This window comes from Babylonia areolata, chromosome 18 (assembly GCF_041734735.1).
Source record: "Babylonia areolata isolate BAREFJ2019XMU chromosome 18, ASM4173473v1, whole genome shotgun sequence".
Lineage (NCBI taxonomy): Eukaryota > Metazoa > Mollusca > Gastropoda > Neogastropoda > Buccinidae > Babylonia > Babylonia areolata.
In genome coordinates this window covers 9,795,334-9,820,844 of record NC_134893.1, presented here as the reverse complement: position 1 = coordinate 9,820,844, position 25,511 = coordinate 9,795,334, and the positions used below count along the sequence as shown (strand labels likewise).

The window sequence follows — 25,511 nt, the reverse complement described above, 5'->3', positions numbered from 1 at the left end:
AGAGCCCTACACTGAAATTAAGAAAGTCGCAAAAAATCCGAGTAAATATTTGGATGAAAACAAAAAGGCCAGTGAGAACGGATACTGGTTTTGAATAATACTAATGGAACTTGAAACAACGGCCGTTTAATTAATTCATCTTAAGATGGACTGCACATGTCTGGCTGTGAACGACACACCACGCCTCTTCCGTTCTGCTGTGTTTTCTTCCAAACCAAGAGGTTTTTTGTTTGGTTTTTAATGCACGCAGTGCTATGCCTTCTTGCTTGACTATTGGTCAAACGGATATTATCAGACCAGCAATCAACAGAAAGGAGGAGTTTGTATTATACTCCATGTTTGGTGTTAAATATACTTACCATGTCAAACTGATGCAAACTAGGCCTATTGGTTTGCTCTGCTTGGCCAAATTTCGCGCGGCTAACAGTGAAAAGATGGGCCCACCGCTCTCAGCCAATCAAACGCCTCTAAAAACTATAAGCGCTTAATCATTCCTTTGGCCAAGGCTCTCCACGCCATCTTGTCAGGTTTACGCTCTGTCTCGTCTTACGCTTTTTTCGGCTGTTCAGCGTATCCTTTTGGCCTTATTTTGTTGCATGCGGCTTGTGTTTATTGTATTCTTACATTCTGTGTACTCGATTCGACTCGGCACCCTCGATTCGTTCGATTTTTTCTGCCTCTAAGTCGATCCTGTCTTTCCTTTCTCTGTTGGGGGTCGGATTTTCGCTGGGTGCCTAAGCGCGGGTTCCATGCCTCGTGTGCCATACCACGAAGGCAGGGAATCATGATGCTGGGATTGAGACTCGGTAAGAGACTCTCCCAGGCCCGGAGCTCATGATTCCTCCCGATACGGACCGCGGCGATGCGTCGTTAGACGCTGATCGCGGAGGCGACGTTCGTACCAGTAAAACGGTCATGAAGGGGACCGGGGGGAAAGAGGTACGAGCGTCGCCTCCCGAGGTGTCCCAGCGCGAGGCAGGGAGAAGGGGGAATGGCAAGTCATCTCCGTGCTGTGGGGACTCGCAGCTAGGCGCGGACTCCCGAGGGGAGGCCGCGCCCGGCCATTACCCGGGTCCCCACTCGGAGACGGCCCTCACGTGCCCCATTGTTGTTCCCCCTCCTCCCTTCTCTGTCGACCCCCCTCCCCCACCTCCTTTTGGGGGGGGAGAAAAATTTGGTTCCGGGGGGGGATCTCTACTTTGCCCACCCCGGGCCAAGCCACCCCAGTCTCCCCACGGGAGGGGATTCGGGGCGCGTGGCAACCTGCTCTGCAGGTCTTCCCGCTATCCGGCCGGTCTCCCCTGCTGGGGGAGGCCCGTGCGTGTCAGGCGGTTCCGGGCAGTCAGCCCGCTCGTCTTCGGGCGGGACTGACACCCAAGTCGGACCTGACCTCCCTCCGACTTGGCCAGGTTGTTCCCTTCATGGAGGTCAATGCACCAGTGACCCTTGGGGTTTGGGTCACAGTATGGCTGGTGCCCACGGGTAGTTACCCCCATTCTACCCGTACTGGGGCGCATCTAGGATGCACACTGGGTTGCCGGGAGCACCAAGGGACTAAAACTTCTATGAGATGCCATTTTCTTTAAAAGGCCATCACATCTAATGGTATCAAAATATGCGCTTACTGGTTGCCTTTCAGGACTTGTTCTTTGGGTAGCAACACACATTGTATTAATAGTTGAATTGTACGCGTGAATCTGTTCAGAGACTCAGAAGGACGAACAGTCTGAAATTCATGCTCCAAAGAAACCCACTGAACCTGCAGCGAGATACCTGGAACCATGAAAAGGCGCACTTTGAGAATGCGTGTCAATGATGCATAAACTGCACTGGGGTGAAACTCCAATCGCAACCCCCAAACACCTCGCTCGCACGTCATATCATAGCAGCCGGTATTCCACGTCAGCGTGCATAGAACTGTGATGCCAGCCTGCTGCACCAGCATCACACCCTCAGCCAGCCACGCGCCGCTGGTCACGGTCAGTGAAGCGAACAGCAGATTAGCACGAGCTGCTACCCAAAGCCTGCACCTCGCCAAGGGTACCACATGGAAACCGCGGCGTCTTGGCGTTCTCCTGTAGATACACCATGGCAGCGAACCAACGTCAACACTCCTCCCGTTCGCTCCAGAAACCAAGAACACCAGAGACGCCTTGAGGTCAGGCGCTGGCTGATAGAAGACGAACTTTCCTGGTTATTTACTACTATATTTGTTGTTTTGTCCTAGCCTCCAGACTCTGACAGCATACCGGGTAAACCCGCCGAGCTATCACCTTCACCGATAATCCCCTGACGTCTGCTGATGTTGAGCACCAGCGAAGACAACGCTACAAGTACAACTCTCCTCCACCGCTCTTTGGGATTCCGCCAGATTCGTGCCTGTCCATTCTTGGATGTTATCGAGGTATACTGTACGATAAACAGTACAGATCGGTAGGCTGACCACAGACCCTGACGAACACGATTTGTTCACCTTTACCTGAGATCAGATAGAAAGTGTCCCACTTGTCGGTTCACCATGAGTCTAGCGGTTCTCCGATCGACGGTGGGGTGTTTGTTTGTACAAGCCATTCTGTCGAGAGTCACCCAGAGTGGTGTATGGTGTGTGTGGAGGGGGTGGTGAGGTGAGGAGGGCTGCTGCCGGTTGTTGACAAAATAAGCGTGTCAACACAACACGAACGAAAGATGAGCAGGAAGAGCAACAAACTTGGGGTGAGGGGGGGGGGAGGTGTTGTAGGCAGCCACAAGGAAAACCTTGACAACGGTCCAAGAATATGTTTACCTAGTCTTCCCTTCTGTTTTCAAAACCTCTGACACTAAGCACAAGATAGCGTTTTCTTTCCTTCTCCCTCTTTCATTTTGTTATGAGGGAATCCTGTAAACAAGCTTTATGTGCGTAATTTCATTTTCCGAAGATTAAAAAATATTTCAGTCAGTCATATTCTCCCAACCCCCCCCCCTCTCTCTCTCTCTCTCTCTCTCTCTCTCTCTCCAAATAAACAAAATTATTCTGTTCTTTGCATATGTTTTTCCTCTCGATTTTTCCCACAATATTTACGATTCCCCCACCCCCACCCCCACAATATGCCAACTGAACATACACACAACAAACAGTCACTATACGCTAAGCTTATGACAATACAATCATACAAGTATATAATCTGAAAACACCAAACAAAACACCAAAAGCAGCATGATATGGAGGAACGATGGAGAATTCTCGTTTCAATACACCACCGGTCGAGACATGTGGATGTATAATCTGTAGAGCGTTTCTTTCATTGTGATCTATATGCCGTTACATCTGGGTGTGACTTCAGCCAAATAATGTACCCCAAATCACCACCCCAACCCAGCCACACCCGTCTTCATCCCCCCTCCTGTGTCTGCCAGAGTTACCAGTAAACAAGGCGACAGGAAGAGACGTCCAGGCAAAACACGATAAGAGCAGAAGATCCAGTTTTGGATCCACTGGTTTGTCTTTTGGATCAAGTTGTTGACAAACGGAGTCCTCAAAGGCGTGGGATCGACAGAACTCAGACCACTGGCCACACACTCCAGTCAGGTGTCAGTCCAAACCGTCCAGTTGAGTTCTGTCAACACGTTTTCAGCGTCGCTGACCAACCGTGGTGACAATCAGTCAAGGGTTTTGCACACTGAATGGAAAGCAGTTGAACCAAAAAGGTCCTTTGACTGAACTACCCGTACTGACTGATTCAATAAATACCCCCCCCCCTCTCCCTCTCACTCTCTCTCTTCATCCACTATACACCAACCCATCTGCCACACACGTGCTAACATTATCTTCCTATTATCCCAGCTTTGTGGGATTTTGTACTTGAAGTGGTGAAGGGAAAAAATGTAGATTGGAAACAAATTTTCGCACTGCTAACCAACCGTGAGGAGATCAGGCCAACCATTTGATGCGATCGGCAAAAAAGTCGAAAACATATATCACCGATTAGCATACCAGCTAGCTAAAACACACACACACACACACACACACACACACACACACACACACACACGGACACACACACACGGACACACACACACACATACACACACACACACACAGAGTTTCTCTCCTTATTGCAGCTCCTCCCGTGGCGATTCGTGGCCATTAGGTGGGGAGTGGGAGAAGGCCCCGAGTCAAAAGCGGTTACCATACTCAATGACCACGTAACGTACCCGTGGCCTTTCCTTGCTTGTCCGTTGGGAAAGGGAAGATGGACTGGTCTCCTAATCTGATTTTACACACACACACACACACACACACACACACACACACACACACACACACACACACAAACGCACGCACACACACAATCACTCACACACACACACATTCGTCATATGCACACGATGAAATGGTTAAACAGAACACAGACACAGACACTGACAGACACTCACACACACACACACACACACACACACACACGCCTGTCACGTTGACAGAATAGGTGGCTGGAGTAACTAGTTAATGAACCCTTTCGCTTCCAGCAAACTGTGAAAAACACCATGGGGGGCACGGCCGGTACTGCCGCCCAGTGTTACAAAGTTAACGAGCTTCCAGCCCAGCCATCTTCCCTCCCTTCCCCTCTCTCTCTCTCTCTCTTTCGCACGCACGCACGCGTGCGCCCCCCCACCCCCACCCCCTCCCAACACACACCCCTTTTTCTCACCTTCCTACGAGCCAGTGGCGTAATTTGTTCCGACGTGTAACAGCTCCAACCTAGTTCAAGAGCACACCGCAAGGTGATGAGGATGGACAACAACGGTTTGTGGGGGCGTTGTATTGCCTTCGCCGCCCATTCTGAAGTCGACGAGTTTTTCTTTCCGGTCTTGGTGTCCGAGCTCATTTCACCACCAGATCACCACTCACAGGCTTTAAGAGAAACATGGGGGAAGTCTTGGAGGTAGAGAGACACGACAGGGGAGAGGGGAGAGGAAAAGTGGAAAAGGGGAGAGGGGAGAGGAAAAGGGGAGAGGGGAGAGGAAAAGAGGGAGAGGGTATACTTTTTTCGTGTGTGTTTTTGTAACATGTATAGTCTGGCAAGTTGGCCAGTTTGTAGCTGTGCAATATGGTACTGCAAAATCGTGACGGTGGTAATCAGACAAGATTTGTTTTTAGTGCCCTGTATTATAAATATCACGTGCAATTCCTCATTCATAAGATTATGTGAGTAATCAGTAACAGTGAATCTAGCATGTGCGAGAGTACACACACACGCGCGCGCGCGCGCTAACAGTTCGGTGCACACTGTAACCAAACTGCACGTGACAAACGAACAGAGCCAATAAACCTAATAGCTTCCGTCTTTCCACGACACGTACGGCAACCCAGAGGAATGTCAGGAGTTTGATGAAGGGTGAGGGGGCTGGGGGAGATATTATGGGGTTCGAGGAGACGGAGGCAGAACATGTTTCTTTTAATCAAAAAAACAAAAAACAAAACAAAACACACACAAACGCTCTTTTTACAGAAGTGTCTGCTGGTTGGAGGGTGTGCAAATACTAAAAAAAACAAAAATCGCTCCTCTTTTCTCAAAAGCAGCCATGAGTGAGATAGCCACGGCGACAGAAATGAAGCAACTGTCTCTGGCTGGATGCCTGTGGCCCCTCACAGCAAGCCACTTGGGTCTTTGAGTCTGGCACTCTAGAGCTCTCGTTCTCTCTCCACACACAACACTCAAGTGACACAGAGAGGAACATGCTAGCCACGTGCCCGTTGATTTTACACACCCCTCCCCCCCCCCCCCCCCCCACCCCCCTCAAATATTGCCCCTGTCCATTTTTTACTCTCTCTCTCTCTCTCTCTCTCTCTCTCTCTGTTTATTTGTTGTTTAATGTGGGGTGGTTCTTTTGTTTTTATTTCTTTTTAATATCTGCCTGTGAAACCTGAAGAGACATCTGCACGTTCGTTTTCACACCAAAACTGCCTTGCTTTCAATTTGTCCCTTCTCCCACAACCATCTCATTCACCCTGGTAGAAGATGATCCTGTCCTAATGCTGTTTAGCGGTACTTTGTTTTTATTAGTCCTGAGAAGCAAATAAAATTCATCTTTCGAAACGATTTCATGTGTTGTACACCTCTCTCTCTCTCTCTCTCTCTCTCTCTCTCTCTGTTCTCTTCCTCCTCCACCTCCTCCTCTTCCTCCTACTTCTTCCATCTTCTTTTCTTTCAAAGTTTCAATGAACATTTTACGTTTTATCCGCAATTCCTTTCATCACTGTCCCCCCACCCCCACCCCCACCCCTCGCCCCCACTCCCACCACTGTAGAGATGTACACATCTCACTGGTCACCCTCAATGGAGAGGCAGCGAACACCCAAGACAGACAGACGACCCACATGGAAGTGTGTGTGTGTAGGAGAAGGGGGGCTGGGAGGGGGCGGGGGGGGGGGGCTGGAGAAATGAAGGGAGACTGCATACTACTTAATTTCAGGTGGTTGGGCGCCGGGCTCACATACAATGATACACAAGGCTCAAAGTTCGGATCCCCGTGGGTGTCTAAAGATAAACACTGAAGTTCTCACTGTCCACCTTCCGGTGGTGTCAGTGTGGTGTCACACTGGGGTCCCAGCCCCCTCTTCCTTGGGCTAGTTACCCCCACTGACTTGAGTTTAAATCCCGTGGGTGTGGGTGTTGACGTTTTAAACCTGACAGCATTCATCACCTATACGGGTGGGGCAAGGCGAAGCCTCGTGATGGTAAGGAAAGGGCCGAGAGTAATCAGACTCGCAATGCACCAAACCCTACGAAATGTACTCAACAGTCACACGTCAACGGTGACCACGCCGGCAAACCTTTACTATGTTGAAGCATGATGTAGGTGAGACGATATTCCCCTATGGTTGAAGAAAGAAAAAAAAAGGCATACAGAGGAAGATGAAATAAAACACACGAAGATGATGACAGTGTTGGATGACAGGAGGGGATGAATAGATAGAAACAGAGGCGATTCGGCTTGTGTGTATGCGTGCCTGCATGTGCGTGTGGTGCTGTGTCATGGCATTCTTGGCATGCGGGTCAGTCTTCATTTAAGCTGGCAGCAAGTGTAAAAATGTTTGACTTGTAACACGGTTCTTTTCGCCGAAAATGGCAGTATAAGGATTGTAATATTATATCCATGAAAAAAAAAAATCCAGGGTAATCACCGACGGTGGAGCTACTTTTAGCGTATTCACCGAAACAGCCTCTCCTGCTTGATGATGCATTTACACAGAGAGAGGAGGCGGTGAGGAAGTGACAGGAGAGACACAGACCCAGCGCCACTGTTTGCCAAATAGCGCCTCAGACTTGTCAGGCAATGCCATCTGACCCCCCCGGGGGCGGTAGGGGGGGAGGGCAGGGCGGAGGGAACGGAGGTGGGGATTCGGGGCGGGGGGGGTGTGTCTGTCCCTCCATGGATCGTCAGCCCCAGTGCTTCCAAAGGTCCCGCAGATTCTCAATCTGTTTGCTCTCCACACAGCCACAAACAATCCGCCCTCTCCTTCCTCACCCTCCCCCCCCCCACCTCCAGCTCTCTTCAACCCACTTCCTCTAACACCCCCCCCCCCCAACTTCCACCCACCCACAACCCCCGTTCCCAATGGGGCTCTAGCCCCAACCCTTTCCCACCCACCCATTCCCCGATCCTCGGGCTCATCAAACCTCGAGTGGTCATCACCTCCCTCTCTCTCTCTCTCTCTGTCTGTCTGTCTGTCTGTCTCTGTCTCTCTCAAATCACGGCGCCGTGTTGGCTTTTTTTTTTCCCCAGGTCCACGCCCATTGCCTGTATTGCGCAGCGCAACGGCCCATCTCATCCGACGCCCATGAAAAATGGGGATTAAACAGCTTAGACGTGCTGGGTTTTTTTGTTTGTTTGTCTATTCGTTCTTTAGTCTCTCTCTCTCTCTCTCTCTCTCTCTCTCTCTCTCTCTCTGTGTGTGTGTGTGTGTGTGTGTGTGTGTGTGTGTGTATGTGTGTGTGTGTGTGTGTGTGTTGAACATATATATTATATTGGTTTGTTTGGCTGTTGTTGTTTTGTTGTTGTTGTTGATTTTCGCCCCATTCTGTTAGACTCCAAACGCTGAGTGTCATAGCTTGAGCTGAGATTAAGCCATGCCTGAAATAGAATAAACCCCTCCCCTCTTCTTCTTCCTTGGGCGGGGGTTTCAAAATAAAAAGATAGGTGGAAAAAAAATTCAAGGAAGAGAGGGATAAGAGAAGGACAGAAAAAGAGATCAGAAAGAATGGATTAAGGAAGAAAACCAAAAAACAAGAGAAAAAAAGAGAGAGAAACAGGAGGAGAAAAGAGAAGAAAAAAAAGGTGAAGGAAAAAAAAAAAAGAACACACATGCAATAGAAATTAACATAAAAAGAACCGTCTCAACTTCACGGAAAGACTGAATGAGATTGATGGAGAAGAATTACGAAAGCTGATAAAAGGGAGATAGACTCATAATAAAACTTGTAAGCAAGAACCAAAACAAGCTTGACACACACTCTCTCTCTCTCTCTCACACACACACACACACACACACACACACACACACACACACACACGCTATAAATAAAACGTTTGTACAATACATAATGCCATTCCCGTTTCAATGCCCGCTTAGACACGCATACGGTGAAGTAAAATACATATCTAATGCTAGGAGATTGGGTAATATAATGCGCCATTCAAATCGCCGGTTACGAGAGCTGTTGAAAAGAGAGACGATCAAATGACGATTTATTTCTCTGTTGACACCATCCTTCATAGACTACCGTAATTCACAACACACAACATACATGCACGCACTTACTCTAGTATACATGACGGACGGAAAACACACACACACACACACACACACACACACGCACACGCACACACACACACACATGCACACAAATGAAAAGAGGTACCGAGGGGAGAAGGAGAGAGAAAGAGAGAGAAGGGGGTGGGTGTTGGTACCGTGGCAAACATTAAAAAGTGACAGAGAGTGACAGAGAATGAGACAGACTGTCACTGTGACAGTTACCGGTACTGTACTCAAAGAGACAGACAGGCAGAGTATCGAAAGAAATTATTAAACAAAAAGTGACAGACAAGCAGGCAGGAAAAGAGAAAGTGACGAACACACACACACACACACACACACACACACACACGCGCGCGCGCGCGCGTATGTAATATAACATATATATATATATATATATATAGATATATACGAAATCACGCGTGCGCACACACACACACACACACACACACACACACACACACACACACACGCCGCTGAATATAAAAGTTCTCCGGAGTGATCAGCCAGCTTATCTGGGTAAGGCGATGAAAGAGAACTTTGTCCCACCCATGACAGTCACCCCCCCTTGCCGCTGACAGTGGCGGCGGCGGCACAGACTCTATGAGAGTGGGGCAGTTTATAAATATGCGTGTGCACGCCTCAGATCAACCCTCTCCCTCTGGACACTATTCCCTTCACCAGCGTGGCAGGACGAAACCACTTGAAAAAGAAAAAGAAAAAACAAACTGCTTGTGTGGAGCAGTACTGCTACCCCCCCTCTCCCATTAATAAGAATGGTTAATCTTATGAATTATGATAATAGACGGGGACATGTCGTCTTTTGTCAGCGTCACATGGTAACTCTGTCTTTAATTCACTCCGTAACATTTACACACAACTTTTTTTTTTTCTTCTTTTTTTTTCTTTTTTTTTTTTTACCCCAAAGTACAAACGAAACCAAAACAGGCAAATAAGCTCCCTGTCCATGTTGTAAAATGTTTTTAAAATAATTCTTTTTCCTAGTCCTACTGACAACGAAAACAACAAACAAAAAATATATATATAACTGGAGAGAAAGTATCGAAAACCATAAATATTACATCCTTCTGTGACAGCAAACATGATGAACAAAATCTTCTCCAGTGCAGAAGGAGGCCACAAAATCTTGTTTCGACTCGTGTGTGTGTGTGTGTGCGTGAGTGCGTGTGTGTGTGTGTGTGTAATGAAATGAAATTATGGTGCTTAGAGCCTCGCCGACCACTAAGGCCATCTCAAGGCTATCGCCACATTAATACTTCACTGCAACTCGACTTCTCAGGATACCTCACGTTAGAAGTAAGACCTATGGACACAGATCGTTTTCTTTTCAATCGCCAAAGACGTGGAACAAGCTCCCTGATAACCTCCGTCATTCTGATTCCCTCGCATCTTTTAAATCTCGTCTCAAAACTCATCTTTTCACTCAGCAATAAGTTCAATTGTGGCAGGTCCACTTCCTTGGCGTTAGCTGTGCTTGACTATGTGTGTATACATATATGTATGTGTACATAACTACATGCATATATATGAACGTGTATTGTGTGTGCGTGTGTTTATGTAAGTTTGTGCCTGCCTATGTGTGCGTATGTGTTAGGGTAGCTGTTAGATACACATATGTTAAAATGTATGTATGCAGCGCGTGTGTGTGTGTGTGTGTGTGTGCGTGTGTGTGTGTGCGTGTGTGTGTGTGTAGTCACATTTTGGTGTGTGTATGTAACATAGATATGATGTATTATGTTAACAAAAGCGTTTTTGTAAAGCACCTAGAGCAGATTTCTGGATAGTGTGCTATATAAGTATCCATTATTATTACTACAAGTGTAAAAAACAAACAATTAAAACGAGTCACCACTTCAAACTTTCCACTCAAAGTTTAAAAAACTTCCATAGTTTGAAACCTTCAAATCTGATTAAAAATGTTCACTTCTTTCAAGAAGTCCATCAGCGCCCACGGAGGGACATCACGAAACAAGGTCTTCAAAGAAACCGCCAGGTAATGTCTGTGTCTAACGTCATGCAGATCCCAACAGTCAAGGAGCACGTGTTTCACGGTGAGAGGCTCATCACAGGGAATACATCGAAGGGCCTCTTCCCCTTCAACAAGTCAGAAAGTATAAAATAAAATAAATTTTTTAAAAAAAGTATGCCCCACATGCAGTCTGCTCAGCACAGACTCCTCCATGACTGCCAACCTACGGGACAGAGATCGATACAATTACAGTGTGCTGTGTTTCTGTCTCCACCACACGTAAGCACGATCCAACGGCCCCCAGACACGGCTTTAATTAACCAACCTGCTGTTTATCACGTGCATGAGTACAGAGAGCTTTCACCTGACTCCAAAGACATGGTTGGGGAATCATTATTATTATTCTGACTTTCAGTTCCCTAGTTCACTCGTATTTACTGCAACGAGTCGTGGCTTTTTATATAATGCTCGGTTTCATGGTATGACTGTTAGCTCCCTGCAGTACAATCAGCTGTACTCCGTTTTTTTGGTGTGTTTTTTTTTGGTAGAGCGCATGCTGGCTAAATAATGTACATCCGTGTTTCGATTCTCTTTTTCTTTTTTTTAATTTATACAAGTTCCCGGTTAATCAATTGTTGTCTCTAGAAAGTTTCAACTGGGTTGAGTAACATAGGTGAGTTGTCTGTGATCCTGTTCATCGCCTTCTGCTTAAAAAGGACCGACAGACGTACAGACCAAAATACTGATTATTTTAGTGAGAAAAAAAAATCAGTTTTGAGTTACCATGTTCAGAATTTCTCAAAAACGCTCCAAAACAAATTAATGACTGTGTTCTCATACACTTTATCCCAAATGTATACATTCATAAGCACGAATTACGGTTTGAGTTATTAATGTAAACAAGAGACGAACAGTTTTAAAACACAGATGGTACATGTATGGCAGTCACATTCCGCTAAACGTCGCTGTCAGTTCCGAGATGACTCTGTCCCGAATGTGTTCAATGATATTATGTGTGCGTGTGCGTATGTGTATGCGTGTGCGTGTGTGTGTATGTGTGCTGTCAGCTTACCGTATGGTATGTCTCCCATTATTCACCCTCCACAAATCACCTTGCACAGTGTTGTAGAACTTGACAGACTGGGAAACGTAGATCAAGCTGAAGATTTACCGAAGTACTGGAATTTATACCTTTAAATGGCGTGGTACTATGTGACAACGAACAAAGGCTGTGTTCTGGAGCTGATTCGCATCACGAAGTCAGTCAATAAAACTGGATAGCGCGGCATCGGGCTCAGATAAATATATATGTACACATAATGTACCCACCTACCCCCAACTCCCCATGCCCCCAAACCCCCACCCCCATCTCTGTGTGTGTTCTGGAAGTGGTTGTTGGTGCGTGTGAGTGCACATGTATAGATCCGAGTGTGTCTGTGTTTGTATCTGTGGTTGTGTGCTTATGTGTGTCTGTGTGAGTGTACGCGCGAGCACATTGTATGCGTAAAAACTCTTTTAACGCCGTCATGAGACTTACGAGATCTCGTCTGGGCTGTGTAAGGAACCAGCAGGGGGCTGTCATGATTTCAAATGGAGAAACCCGATCTGGCGTCTTGAAGTGGTGTGTGCAGTGTGCGGTAATGCCTGTATCGAGCAACGTGTGTATGGTGCAGGCTGTACAGCGTATCACACACACACACACACACAGACACACACACACACACACACACACACACACACACACACACACACACACACACACAGTGTGATTATTTGGTGGGTGTGAAAATCTTTATCGTGATGTATCCATGGAAGATCGACGAAGCAAAAAGGCGCAGTGGATGATAAGGGAGGAGGGGTAGGGAAAGGCTCTTTCAACCAAACCCCCCTCCATCACCCCCCGCAACCATGTTACTCTCAATGCCAAGATACCACAGGGTGTTCACAGACGAACCCCAAATTCATAAATTATACACAAAAACTACAACAGATGCTTGCATTTCACAACAAGAAAATTCTTGACAGTCTGACCGCAGACTGACAGAAATGTCATCGCTTTGATTTGTCTCTGCACAAGATTCAGCGCTATACAAATACTGATTATTATTAATATTTTTATCAACGTCTGAAACCTTCAAAAGACTCCACATCGAGTTCTACCTCGATCTTTCAAAAGGCTCTTGTCGGTATTCCGTTCGCCCCATACACAGTTTACCGTATTGGGTTGCACTTCATTTCAATGGGGCCTTTTGCCGTGAGATTTCTAAGGAAAATGACAGAAAAGCATGGGTATCCGCGATATAGACCGCACACGTTCCCACTCACTCTTTCATAGCATGTAAAGAAACTCTGTTCAGAGCATTAACACCTGTCTGGGGTATACATATATTTTTCCTGGTTTTCTTTCTTCGGCAGCCGGATAAGATTTAGAATGACACTATGGGGAAGCATTAAGCCTCAGTGGTGTGTTCCACTTCCAGAAACGAACACAACTGGGATTAAGGATGAAAACGAGAGGGAGAGGGCGATGGCGGGGGTTGGGGGTGGGGGACACGGGGGGTGGGGGGGGTAGGATTGTGAAAGTAGACTATTGCTGTCGGGAGCAAACAAGTTCGCGCAAGCAAGCAATAAGAGTGCACAAATACCCCCCCCCCCCCCCAACCTTGAGCAGGTATGCAAGCACAAGCACGCGTAGGATTATAAGATATATATGGTGTTGACAGTTGTCCATGTTGCTGGCTTAGTTTATGTGTATAGGCTGGTCAAGGCAAAAACATGAATTACCCGTGGTTTAACACATCCGATAATACTCACTCTGTGCGCTGACTGAAAGGAATGGACAATGAATAAATTAAAGCATAAAATGTTTGGAAAGTACAATGAACAGATTATAGACGTATTTCGAAGGAATATGAATGAACACAATTATAAACGTGTTTCATAAAGTTTGTTTTACCCTATGGAAACAAGAAAATACTAGTAACGGTGGACGTGGCTGAAACGGAAAGTTCTGGCGCCCACTTTCTGGACTCTTCATTTGTCTCAAGGCCTCGCTAAACGCGTTGGGTTACGCTGCTGGTCAGGCGGGCATCTGCTTAGCAGATGTGGTGTGGCGTATAAAGGATTCGTCCGAATGCAGTGAAGCCTCCTTCAGTCCTTGAGTAACTTAAACAGAACACAGACACAGACACTGACAGACAGACAGACACAGACACACACAGAAACACAGACACAGACACACACACACACACACACACACACACACACATTTTTCGTCTAATATCACTCTTAATGAACACACACACACACACACACACACACACACACACACACATCACTTTCAATGTCAAAATTGATCTTCAGTTAAAAACTCGTCAGAAAACACACGTTAAGTTTTCAGATCTAACAAGACCTCCGGAAGAGGCAGCCAAACAGCTTACACTTACACACAAGCAGACACGCCTGCACACAGGAAAGAGAGAGGTTGGGAGGCAGAGAGGCATACAGACCGAAACAGAGAGACACAATAGAGAGAAGAAGGAGATGGGGAGGCGTGAGACTACAAATGATAAGCCTTCAACAGGGCTGTTCAACACTGACAGCCCAACCCAATGCCATGTAAACAGGACATCCTCTGCGTAATCGGTGTACAAACTGCAGTCCAAGGTTAACTACACACTTGAAACACATCACATGCAAAACATGTTTTTTGACCACTTTTTTTCTTTCTTTCTGTCATTACAGATGTTGAAGTTTCAATCACTCAAATATCATAACTCAAGTGGAATACATAATTTATGCGATCTGAAAAATACGGACCACGATTTTTCTTCCTTCCTGTTGATATCACAAATTCATTAAAATCAATTGTCAAGTATTAGTATGATAATGTAGTTCAGCAGAATTCGTGGTAATGGGAAATGATAATGCACACTGTCCGACACACAAAAATAAATAAATAAACACAGGGCTCTTCACTCAAATGGTAACCCGATCATGCTCGTCTGACCCAAATAAACAACGTTAAAATCTCTTCATTCTTTAAATCTCTCTCTCTCTCTCTCTCTCTCTCTCTCTCTCTCTTTCTCTCTTAAAACACTTTCAACATCAATAAATTGTCAGTTTCTTTAAGTGACACACACTCTTCTCCCTTCTACACCCCAACCTATCTCCCTCTCACCAACAACGAACAGAACCTCTTGGCACAAGAGGTTGAAACGGTGAATGAAGTCTGACTGACTCCCCCCCCCCCCCCCCCACTCCCAATAGACTGTCAAAGTGTCAAAGTCTCTTTGAGTGACAGACACTGACAGGCTCTCCTCTCAACCCTCTCTCTCTCTCTCTTTCTCTCATGAACTGAACCCCTTGGCAGAAGGGGTTGAAACGGTAACGCCAATAAATTGTCAGTCTGGGTGACCCCCACCCCCCCATTCCCCCACCCCTACCCAACAATCTCTCTCTCTCTCTCTCTCTCTCATCTGGGTGTACCCTCCCCCACACACAACCAGCAATCTCTGTGTCTCTGTCTCTGTCTTTCTCTCGTCTGGGTGTACCCCCTCCCCCAACACACCCAGCAATCTCTCTCTCTCTCTCTCTCTCTCTCTCTCAGCACGGTGTACTATCAGCAAGACACGTTGCCGGTCCATGTAATCATAATTTCCTCCTTCACACTCATTACCAGGCCCCCACTACTCTCTTGTGGCACTTCAGCCCCCACCTTCAAGTACGTACGGCGTGTCTTGCTGATAACGCCAACCCGACCTTCTCTGTTCGTAGGATCCAGTAGATCTACACGCCAATCCGTATTTTGTCTCAACCGGCGATAGTTAACGCCCCTTGTCAGTGGTTTGTAAAAACCCATTAGTTTGGAGGGTTTTAGCACGGTTCCAAATCCCGACATTTTCAAAGTGCCTAATAAAGAACTATGAAAGTTGTAAAGATTTAATTCGCAGTTTTTGCCAGAAATGTTAATTACTTCATTCATTTTTTCATTGTTCCAATAATTTACCAATGCACGTCAGAAAATAAATGGTAGTTTCTTTCTGTACGATCGGGACTGCAGCTTGCAATGTTCGGGCTTAGTTAACGGCACCACCGGCAATCGTCCAAGATCAGTATGCTGATGACTCTTTCCTAAGTGGCATTCCAGTAAATCAGCGTGTTGAAAAATGAACGTTGCTTCAGTTTCAGTCTGTATCTTTTGCCGTCAGTATGAGTTTGTAACTTACAGCAACATAAAAGACCGCCAGTCTGACGGAAACTCGTGATGTTGCTCCAACCTCCAACCAAAGATGGCGGTTATGATTTCGATACAGCCACCGCCACCTTCTCCCTTACCCCCCTTTAGTTTGATTTTTTTTTTTTTATGAAAAGAAAGCATTTGACGCGGCTACAGCAATTTTAAGGGTGGGACTGGGGCTCAGTAAAGAAAGGTTTTCACAAAAGTAAAGGAAGCAATAATGAACAGTTTCGCTCATTGTTTTGAATATGTCTAAGTGTAAGGCAACGGTCTTGTACATGTACGAAACTTCAACTGACTCCACAAACACCAGACGTGGGTGTGCCCGTTTTATTTCTGAGCACATTTCACGCAGTTCGGGACACTGCTCCAAACTGCAAGCAAAACAACATGCGTTGTTTTCTGTTCTCTGTGGGTCTGTACTGTGAGTTTGCGCCGATAGTCTCTCACAGCGACCGTGTTTACATCGTTACATCCTCTTCGGCCGCTAGTTGTTTACTTGCTGGTTGGGTCGTTTGCTCGGCTCTTGTCTCCCTCCCTCCCCACAGCACCCCCCCTCCCCCCGCCCTCTCTCTCTCTCTCTTTTCACACATCTTTGTCGCAAGATGTGTGTGTGTGTGTGTGCGCGCGCGCGCGCGTGTTGGTGCACGCTGTGTGTGTGTGTGTGTGTGTGTGTGTGTGTGTGCTTCTGTCCGTCTGTCTGTTTCCTACTTCAGACTTAAAACTTGTGGTTTATCAACTCAGTCAATGCGTGTGCACTTGCATGCATGCATTCATGCTGTGCTCATGTGTGTGAGCCTCTGTGCACATGTGCACATGGATGAGTGAGAGAGATCGAGAGTGTGTGTGTCTGTGTCAGTGTCAGCCATGTGTGTGCATACTATTGTGCAAATGCATGCACACATGTATTAAGAAAAAAAAATCAATTATGTATGCACAGGTCTGCTGTCATGCTGCACCACACACACCATTAGTTCATTAGTTTTAATTGACTGGGGGGTGTGTTTTTTTCATTGTTGGTTTTGTTGTTTGTCGTTGTTGGCTTTTTTTTTCTTCTTTTTTTTAGGGGGGTGGGGGTTGGGGTGAGGGGGTGTTGGGGGGTACAAGTCAACATCTTCAACAGATTGGTCAAAGAAAAAAATCTAATTCAGTTGAAGTATGCATGCTCTGGTGATGAATCCTAAATAAAACTGTGTAAACAAAACCTCACAGTGAAATAACAATGTCCATTGTCCAGGAAAAACAGAGGGTTAAGAAGGACGGACACGGAAGAAAGAAAGAAAAAAAAGATGGAAACAAAAGAAAAGAAAGTAAGGAAAGAAACCCATAAACATGTCAGTCCAGAGAACTTCCAGACTTCTTGAGAAAATTCCTTCACCCTCCCCCCAAACCCCCCACCCCACTTCAACCTGGGTAACTTCACACAAAAGTCAGTACTTCATGCAACAAGATGGGGAGAGAGAGACAGAGAAAGAGGGGAAAGACTCTACGGGCAAGTCTACACGGACACAGAGAGAGAGAGACAGAGACCGCCAACATTTAGTTAAGCTAAGCTGTCCACAGAGAAGCATGCAACCCAGTCTAACTGCTTCCTTCACCTTTAGTTTGACTTTAAGCAGCTCTCCCAATGTACATCTTCACTCTTTCTTTGCCTCCTTTTTCTGCGTTGTCTGCTTTCTCTGCTAACACCATGCTGCGGATGCTTGACTAATGCTTGGAGACTGCCTACAATGTTTGATGGGTACACCTGGGAGTTTGCTGTGTGTGAACAGGAAGAGGATGGTGGATGGGGGGGGTGGGGGGGGGGGGAGGGGGAGGGGGAGGGGGGGTGAGGACTGGGCCTTACTTGTCTTGTGGGCTGACTTGAACACTCCTTTCTGTCTGTCTGACTAGGCTATAGATGTCTCAGTGTGTGTGTGTGTGTGTGTGTGTGTGTGTGTGTGTGTGTGTGTGTGTGTGTGTGTGTGCAACAAATACTACAGCTATTACAGTATTATACACATGATTCTTACTCAAACCACCACAAACCAACAAAGCACCATGCTAATTAATTCCAACTTCTTGATCATGCATACATCCCAAGAACTTTACATACTATAACTTTCCCAATGACACTATATCTATCAGCAACTAATCATGGATGAATAGGATAAAAACAAGGCATTAATTCAATCAGTATAATTATCATTCATGACAATACTAGTTTTCAAACTCAGGTGAAACTGTTCCATTTTCATTCATCATTTCATTAGTACTTTTATCATGGCACAATAACTGTGATTGTGAATGCACTTGACTAGACTTTTCTTTTGAATAGTCTGGTTAAATTGACACTGAATGACTCATTATTTGATACATGTATACTGTACACTATTCAATCTTTCAAACACCAAGTCTTCTTAAGTTTACATCATACTTTCACATAAATGACATATGTTCAATGTCAGGAAATCCTGTACTGCCCTCTTTATTAATTTTTTTTTAAATTAATCACCATCACCATTCACAACTTTTTTTCAAACATGACTCAAAATCAAATTAAGTTTTTTTTAAAATATCTTTTAAATTTATCTAAGTTTAAATGCCAAAAATCAAAGAAATTCATCAACTTAGGTCTCATAGGCTCATGAATCCAAATAAGAGGTGGACATGAGATCTCTGAACAAGTGAGCATTCAGATCAGACCTTGAACATGTTGTTCATATATATATGGTATAGATTACACTTGAATAACCTCTTTCCTTTCTCCCCATGCAAATAAACAAACTGAATCCAACCCATCTCAAAACAAACAAAAAACCAAAATCAAATGCAGCACTGCAAGTCAACATACTCCACAGACAAAAAGAATTATAAGAAAACAGTAAGATTTATTTTTTTATAAAGGAAAGAAAGAAAAACAAAAGGAAAGGAAAACAGCTCCATGAGGGACTGAATGCATCAAATCAAATGTCTTCACTCTGTGGAAGTGTATCTGTTTACCATGGGGCAGGGGACAGGGGGTGGGGAGGGAGAGCTCTAGGAACAGGGGAAGACCGAGAAAAAGTGAGAAAGAAATGGTTGGGAATGTTATTAATTCAGACAGGAGGAAAGAAGTTGGAAGAAAGAAGAAATATAGGTTTCCTACAACATAAAAGATTGTTTCATTTAAAGCAGTCTGTGTGTGTGTGTTTCACTGTTTGTGTGTGTGTGTGTGTGTGTGTGTGTGTGTGTGTGTGTGCGTGCGCATGTAAGTGTTTGCATGCTGTGTGTGTTCACAGAAAAATGTGTGTGTGCACAACTGTGTGAGTATGAAAGCATTCAAACAAATATTACATGCATCAGTGCATGTGCATGTGCGTGTACGTGTATGTGTGTGTGTACACAAACACATGCACATGTGCACATGCATGTCTTGTCACACTTTGCGTGACTCACCAACTATGCCAACACACTGACACTGTGACAGAATGCATCAAATGCTCATCTCCTCTCGACATGGCCTTGACAACCAGCCACCTTATCTAGTTATAAATATAATACATCCTCTATCACCTATCACCATGTACATTTATCCCTCCTGTCACCCCAGGATTTGGGGGGCCGGAAAAGGACAGACGGAAAAGGACGGAGTGTCAGACACTTGATGCAGATGAATAATGTGTACAGAGGCACATCATTATCTGGTCACAGCTGTCCCCCAGCGGCTAGTGTGATTAATCATTCATTCCTATCCCCACAAGTCACAGGCAGTCCGTTCCCCAGTTGCCTCTATCCAGCTTCTTCATCTCTTTCATCACAGAAAAATGAAAGGGAATATTATTCAGTTTTAACTCTTTGGTTTGCATCTGGCACATGTTAGTTTTGAAAAAATGGGGGTTTTGGCTAACAGTTCAGCAACTGGCCTTTTGTGTGTGTGGGGGGGGGGGGGGGGAGGGGGTCGGGTGCATGTGTGTCATATGTGTGTGTGTGTCATATGTGTGTGTCTGTGTGTGTCTGTGTCTGTGTGTGTATGTGAGTGTGTGTATACACGGTCATATCCTTTTTATATTCTTGGTCATGTGCAGTTTATTTTGGCTCATTTAGTTTTAAGTATAGATGACATTTTGCTTTGTCAGAAATGGATAGTGTCTGCTTTGTCACTATCACTATCAGTATCATAATCAGTTGTTGTGTCATTCATAAGTTTGGAACATCTATCACTGCCAATGTATTTTGGGGACTTTCTGTCATATGGCGTGACAGCAGCCCTCCAACACTGTGAGAAAAAATTAGCACGAAACACAAATCTCTCACGAACACAAAGAATGATGCAGACGCCGACTGACGGATCGATAGATGCAGAGACAGGAGACAGAAGACACCACATCAGGCATGCGTGCTCAGGTAACACCGGTGTACACAAACAAAACACACTACTTTCCGAACAAATGGTGGGCGTGACTGAATGAAAGCAAGCGGAAAGAAAGAAAATATCACCGACACTAACACAACCACCCTCTGCCCAGCCTCTGTTGCCCCCAAGCACTCACCTATGCGGTCAATAGTGAAGTGGTTGGGGGCTTTCAGCACCCGACGTCCCCACGCTGATCGTAGGTTTTCCAAGTGAATGTCCTCTCCCCCTACAAGCACCGTGCACGGTTCTACAAAACCCAGGTACTCCAACTTCTTGATGCTTTCGATCAGCGCCGGGTTCCAGTAACAGGTCTTGTTCTGTTGTTTGAAGTCGTCCAGTATCTCCTTGCCGTTGTACACCGGTGGCTGAGCAGACACTGGACACACACCTTTCGTTGTGTTGTTGGTGGTATTATTCCCTGCACTCACTGCAGTACTGTGTTTCTTCTCTTCCTCCTCTTTGTTGTTGTCGCCATCCTGCGGCGGCTTGGCGAGTTTTTTCTTGGGTAAAAGCACAATAGCCAAACACTTGGACGCCACGGGAAGGTGCTTGCTGCCTGTACCGCGTTTCTCTTCCCTCGGATGACGTTGAGACATTGCTTGGTTTGAAACCGGAGCGAGCTCCGCGCCGCTCGATTCAAAACCGTTTCACATGTTCCGATAACAGCCTCGCTTTACTGTCTGGTCGGTGTTGCACCTGCCGCTCCGTTGGCCCAGTCACCGCCCGGCAGGCAGACCGCAACACTCACTCCTCCACTCGCATCTCCCGCTCCGCGCGCTGTGCCATTGTTGATCTCTCACCATTGAAGTCACCGTCTCCTCTGCTTACCCCGTAGCAAAGCGAGCTCTTGCCACAGACATAGCTCAGCGTAGCGTCGCTGCGCTGGTGAACTGTTCTTTGTGATAAAATGGTCACGAATATTAGAATAATCTTAAAAAGAAGAAGAAAAAAAGGGCGAGTAAGCAGCGAGGTTTGGGTTGAACAGACCCTAAAATATTCGATTGTAATTATTCAGTATTGCTGCTGCCGGCTGTTACAAGAACAACACTGAACAACAACAACAACTACTACTGACTACTACTACTACTACTACTATTGCCGTTGTAGTAACTACTACTCAGTCGACAAAATTCCCCTCCACTGACATTGTTCGAGAAATGAAACGTTTCAACCAATGTGCATGAGTCAGAATTCCCCGCCTCCACTGACATATTGTTCGAGAAGTGAAACGTATATATGTATCAACCAATGTGCATGATTATATCTTAACGTGTTGAGTACAAAGACCTTATTAGTCAAGTCAGTCTTTCTGAAAGCGTATTTCAGTAACTTTCATATGATATTTTAAGCCGCCATGTTTTAGCATTAAGACTTATTCTCTTCTTCGCCGAGTTGAACATACTCAGTGACTATTTCAGTGCTACCTTTATTTGGATAGTCACTGTATTTTCCTTTGGAAGTTTAAACAAAACAAAACAAAACAAAAACAAAAAAAGCTTTGAAAAAACGTGTACGGTCAAAACACGCTAAGACATGCCCGTGCCTTTTCCCATTTTATAATTGATACTGTCACGGCTTCTTTTTTTCTTCTTCTTCTTCTTTTTTTTTTTTTTTTTTTTTTTAATATTTCGTTTTCAGTTCACTTTGTGAACAGAGCAAGACAGGTCACACCGTCAGTACTGATAACGTTAAGACTTGTCCGTGCCTTTTAGTATTCAGTGTAAATATTGTCACTTTTATTACTAATTCATTTTTTACCTCGCAATGTAATGGCGAACACATAAAGACAGGTTACAGTGTCAGCTTTTGTTACGTTTTTGTTTTTTGAATATGTGAGTTGTTTCAGTCAACCCGCCGACTCAGTTTCTAGGGATGAGCAAAGCAAAACAAGTCACATTTCAGTTGTCCTTGAGTGCCGCGGTTTTCTCTTACCACATAGGCATAGGAGAACTGGTGGGTGGGGGGTGCGGGGGCGGGGGGGGGGGCATATTTGGTGTCACGCGTCCCTGTCTTATATTGGCTATTTAAATTTGACGGTATTGCTGGACTATTGCTTGTTGCAGGCGCGCAGTAGCCAAATAGTCGGCCTACGGTGTCCGAGTCGGACATCCATCTGGAGGGTCCACAAAGGCTTGGCGGTGCGTGGTGACTGAGTTAATATCCTTGGCACTGAAGCCTAAGCCATCCAGGAATGCATGCCATATTCACGGTTTCACAGTACATGTGGGTGAAGTGGGAAAGAAGATTTTTCCTGTCTCTTGCCAGCATTTGTGCAGGCCTGCTTGGTACGCTTCAAATTTCAGTAATATGCTTTTTCCTCAGTGTATGTGAACGCAGAATATTTTATTAGATAATAACGCCAGTTAAACGAAGACACAGCCCTCACTCATGTGAGCATTCTGTGAGTAAAAGAAACATGAAAAAGATACTAACCATGACGTCAGTACCCTATTGAGAACGAAATACTTTCGCTTCATATACTTATGAGACAGCATGATGACGATGCACATATAGCTGGATTTACAACACGCACAGAAACAATGAAAAATGTCACAGACAAAACTGAACCACCTCATATAGATAAATGCAGGAGTTGCAGCCCAGTATAGAAGAAACCGTGACAAAGTCAACTTGATATACAAAATACATTAAATGAATAAATAAGTAAATGGATGAATTAAAAAAAAAAAGTGAATGAATGAATAAGTTTTTACACCTGCAGATGACAAGACAATCAAGCATACATGCGTGTGCCGGCAATGTAGCAGTTGAGGAGTGAGAACGGCGGGGAAAAAAAACACAAAAAAACCAGCGGGCAACAGCAGAAACAACTAACTCCAAACAAGCCGTCTGCAAAGAGGAGGCCTTTGACGATCTTTTCTCCAAACTTAAAGCATTAAATGGCGTTGCTGTCTCTCCAGGCTCTCTCTCTTTCTCTCTCTGTCTCTCTGTCTGTCTCTCTCTCAGTCTCTCTTTGCGTTTTGAAAATAAATTTCATATTGAATCAAATGGTTCTGGTGGGACTACTTCCTTACTATCCAGAATTTATCTGAAACAACGAACAGTTCTGCTCTCAGTGATACGTGGGCGCGCCACGGAAGATCAAACACTTGATACCAGTGTCACGGTGTAAAAATATGGTCAGTGTCAAAATGGTCTTTCTCAAAGATTACTGACATTGACATAGTGCTTCCGCAACCTGAACTTACGGCAGAGGCTACAAATGGGAAAGACGGTTATATTTCATGCAGTTAGCAATCCAAAGCCGGGGATTTCACATCAGTAGCCGAAACAAACTGGCCGCTCCAGAAATCAGTAGCCAATGGCACGGCGCGTGTAGGACAAAACATGACTGCTGTATGTAAAGAGAAGATAATTAGTTTCATGAATTCATTCACTGAAACATTACCACGTTCAAATCATGCTTAGGGAACTACAATCATAAATTATCCTTACTATTGTGTGCATTGTTGATGACCACACTCTGTTCACGATTGATACAAATGCCTCAGGGATACTCTGTCAGTGACAGGCTACTGTGAAAATGTCCATATTTTGCATTCAGAAACAAAGTGGAGGGGTGAGGGGACCGGACCGTGACTCTGATTCATATCAACAATAACGGTCTTTCAAAACAGTGTCGTGTACAACAGAGGGGTCATACAGTACACTAAACGTGACAGTCGTTGCAAACCGACGGTCTTCTAGTACATTAACATACGGACTCGATGTGATACATATCCTTCTTTCACATCCATATCAGTGGTTCAACAGTGCTGGTGTATGAAAAAAAAGGAGCTTTTTACACTTTTCACCAGCTTTTCCCGGGGCTGTACGATCGGATTTCAAGAGGGATGTAAAGAAGAGGGCATATTATGATGTTGTGAGGAAAGGAAATAAAAGAAAAATATCCACCAGAACACACAATATAGATTAACCCCTCTACTGATCATTCCTCCAATTGCTTATCACGAACATATATTATCCAGAACATGCATCTGCTCCAAAAACAGACAGTGGTTGCTAAATCGCAGTCGTGCGCACGTGTAGGCCCGGCATCAGTAAAAAAATTTTTTTTTTTTTTTTTTTTTTTTTTAAATAAAGTTCTCTAACAAGCGAACCACAGCGGAAATATACATGAGTCTACGGTACAGCTTCGGGGACGATAGAAAATTAAGACAGGAAATGCGCTACGTGTGTTTCTTTTCAAAGATAAATTTCCATTTAGAGAAACTAACATTCCCCTTCTTGGCAAACTGATACTGCGAGCAGTTCAGCATTCCTGCCTGCTACTTCGTTTTCAAATGTACCATAACCGAGATACTGATCTCTGTGAACTTTCCTCCATCTGTCTGTATCTTTTTGAAAATATATTCCAAGACATGAAGCAGTGCGGAATGTGCTTTGGAGACAAGCATTTCCCCTCTCCTCTTGGTGTGCCCAGGAATGCATTTCCTCCTCCATAAACTTCAAACGAAAACGTAGTTACGAGTCAACAGTGCTGTGCGAAGTTTTCCGTTTCTATTCTGTTGGCTGTCAGCCGTCCCGCTTGTCTCAGTAAGACTGGAGATGTGGTTCTTGTAATGCTTCTCCGTCTCGCTCATGGAGTAAAATATGTGTGTGTGTGTGTGTGTGTGTGTGTGTTAGCGCGCGTGTGTGTGTGTAAAGAAGTTGACTATCAAATTATCTTAGTATGCCTTTGGTCTTGCCTCCGGTTTTTCGCTGCATGGGTAGTTCACTGGACAGTAATTTTCTACAAACGTCGTGCCAGTCTGGGCTACTACGCTAGGGCAACAAGTTTTGCTGCCTCTGGCGTGTCATTCATAAAACTTTCCGAACTGAAGCCAAACACCATCAAACCGTTGACCAACCGTTAGAAGCGGTACAAACACGTCAACAGGATACTGACCAACCAACGAGGCTTTTATCCCCCACTTGAACTGTTTGAAAAGAAAACTGTCCATGCCAGGCATTGTTATTGTTGGTGGGGAAGTGGGTGAGGGAGGTTGGGGCGGTGTGGGAATAAACTATTTTTAGTTCCTGTTTTCGTTGATGGTGACACATCGGAAAATGTCTTCGGGGTGCTGTTTGGTATTTGTGTTGGTGGTGGTAG

At 45.2% G+C, this 25,511-nt stretch overlaps 1 protein-coding gene across 1 annotated transcript in view; it reads right to left on the bottom strand.

Annotated features, from left to right (window-relative positions):
• The window catches only part of LOC143292426 (uncharacterized), a 91,440-nt gene extending 70,332 nt beyond the window's left edge, over window positions 1-21,108 (bottom strand). The window contains exon 1 of the mRNA XM_076602695.1: window positions 20,535-21,108. Within this exon, the coding sequence (XP_076458810.1) occupies window positions 20,535-20,994 (460 nt within the window). The 5' untranslated portion in view covers window positions 20,995-21,108. The remainder of the gene's footprint in view (window positions 1-20,534) is intronic.
• Between the last annotated feature and the right edge of the window lie 4,403 nt (window positions 21,109-25,511).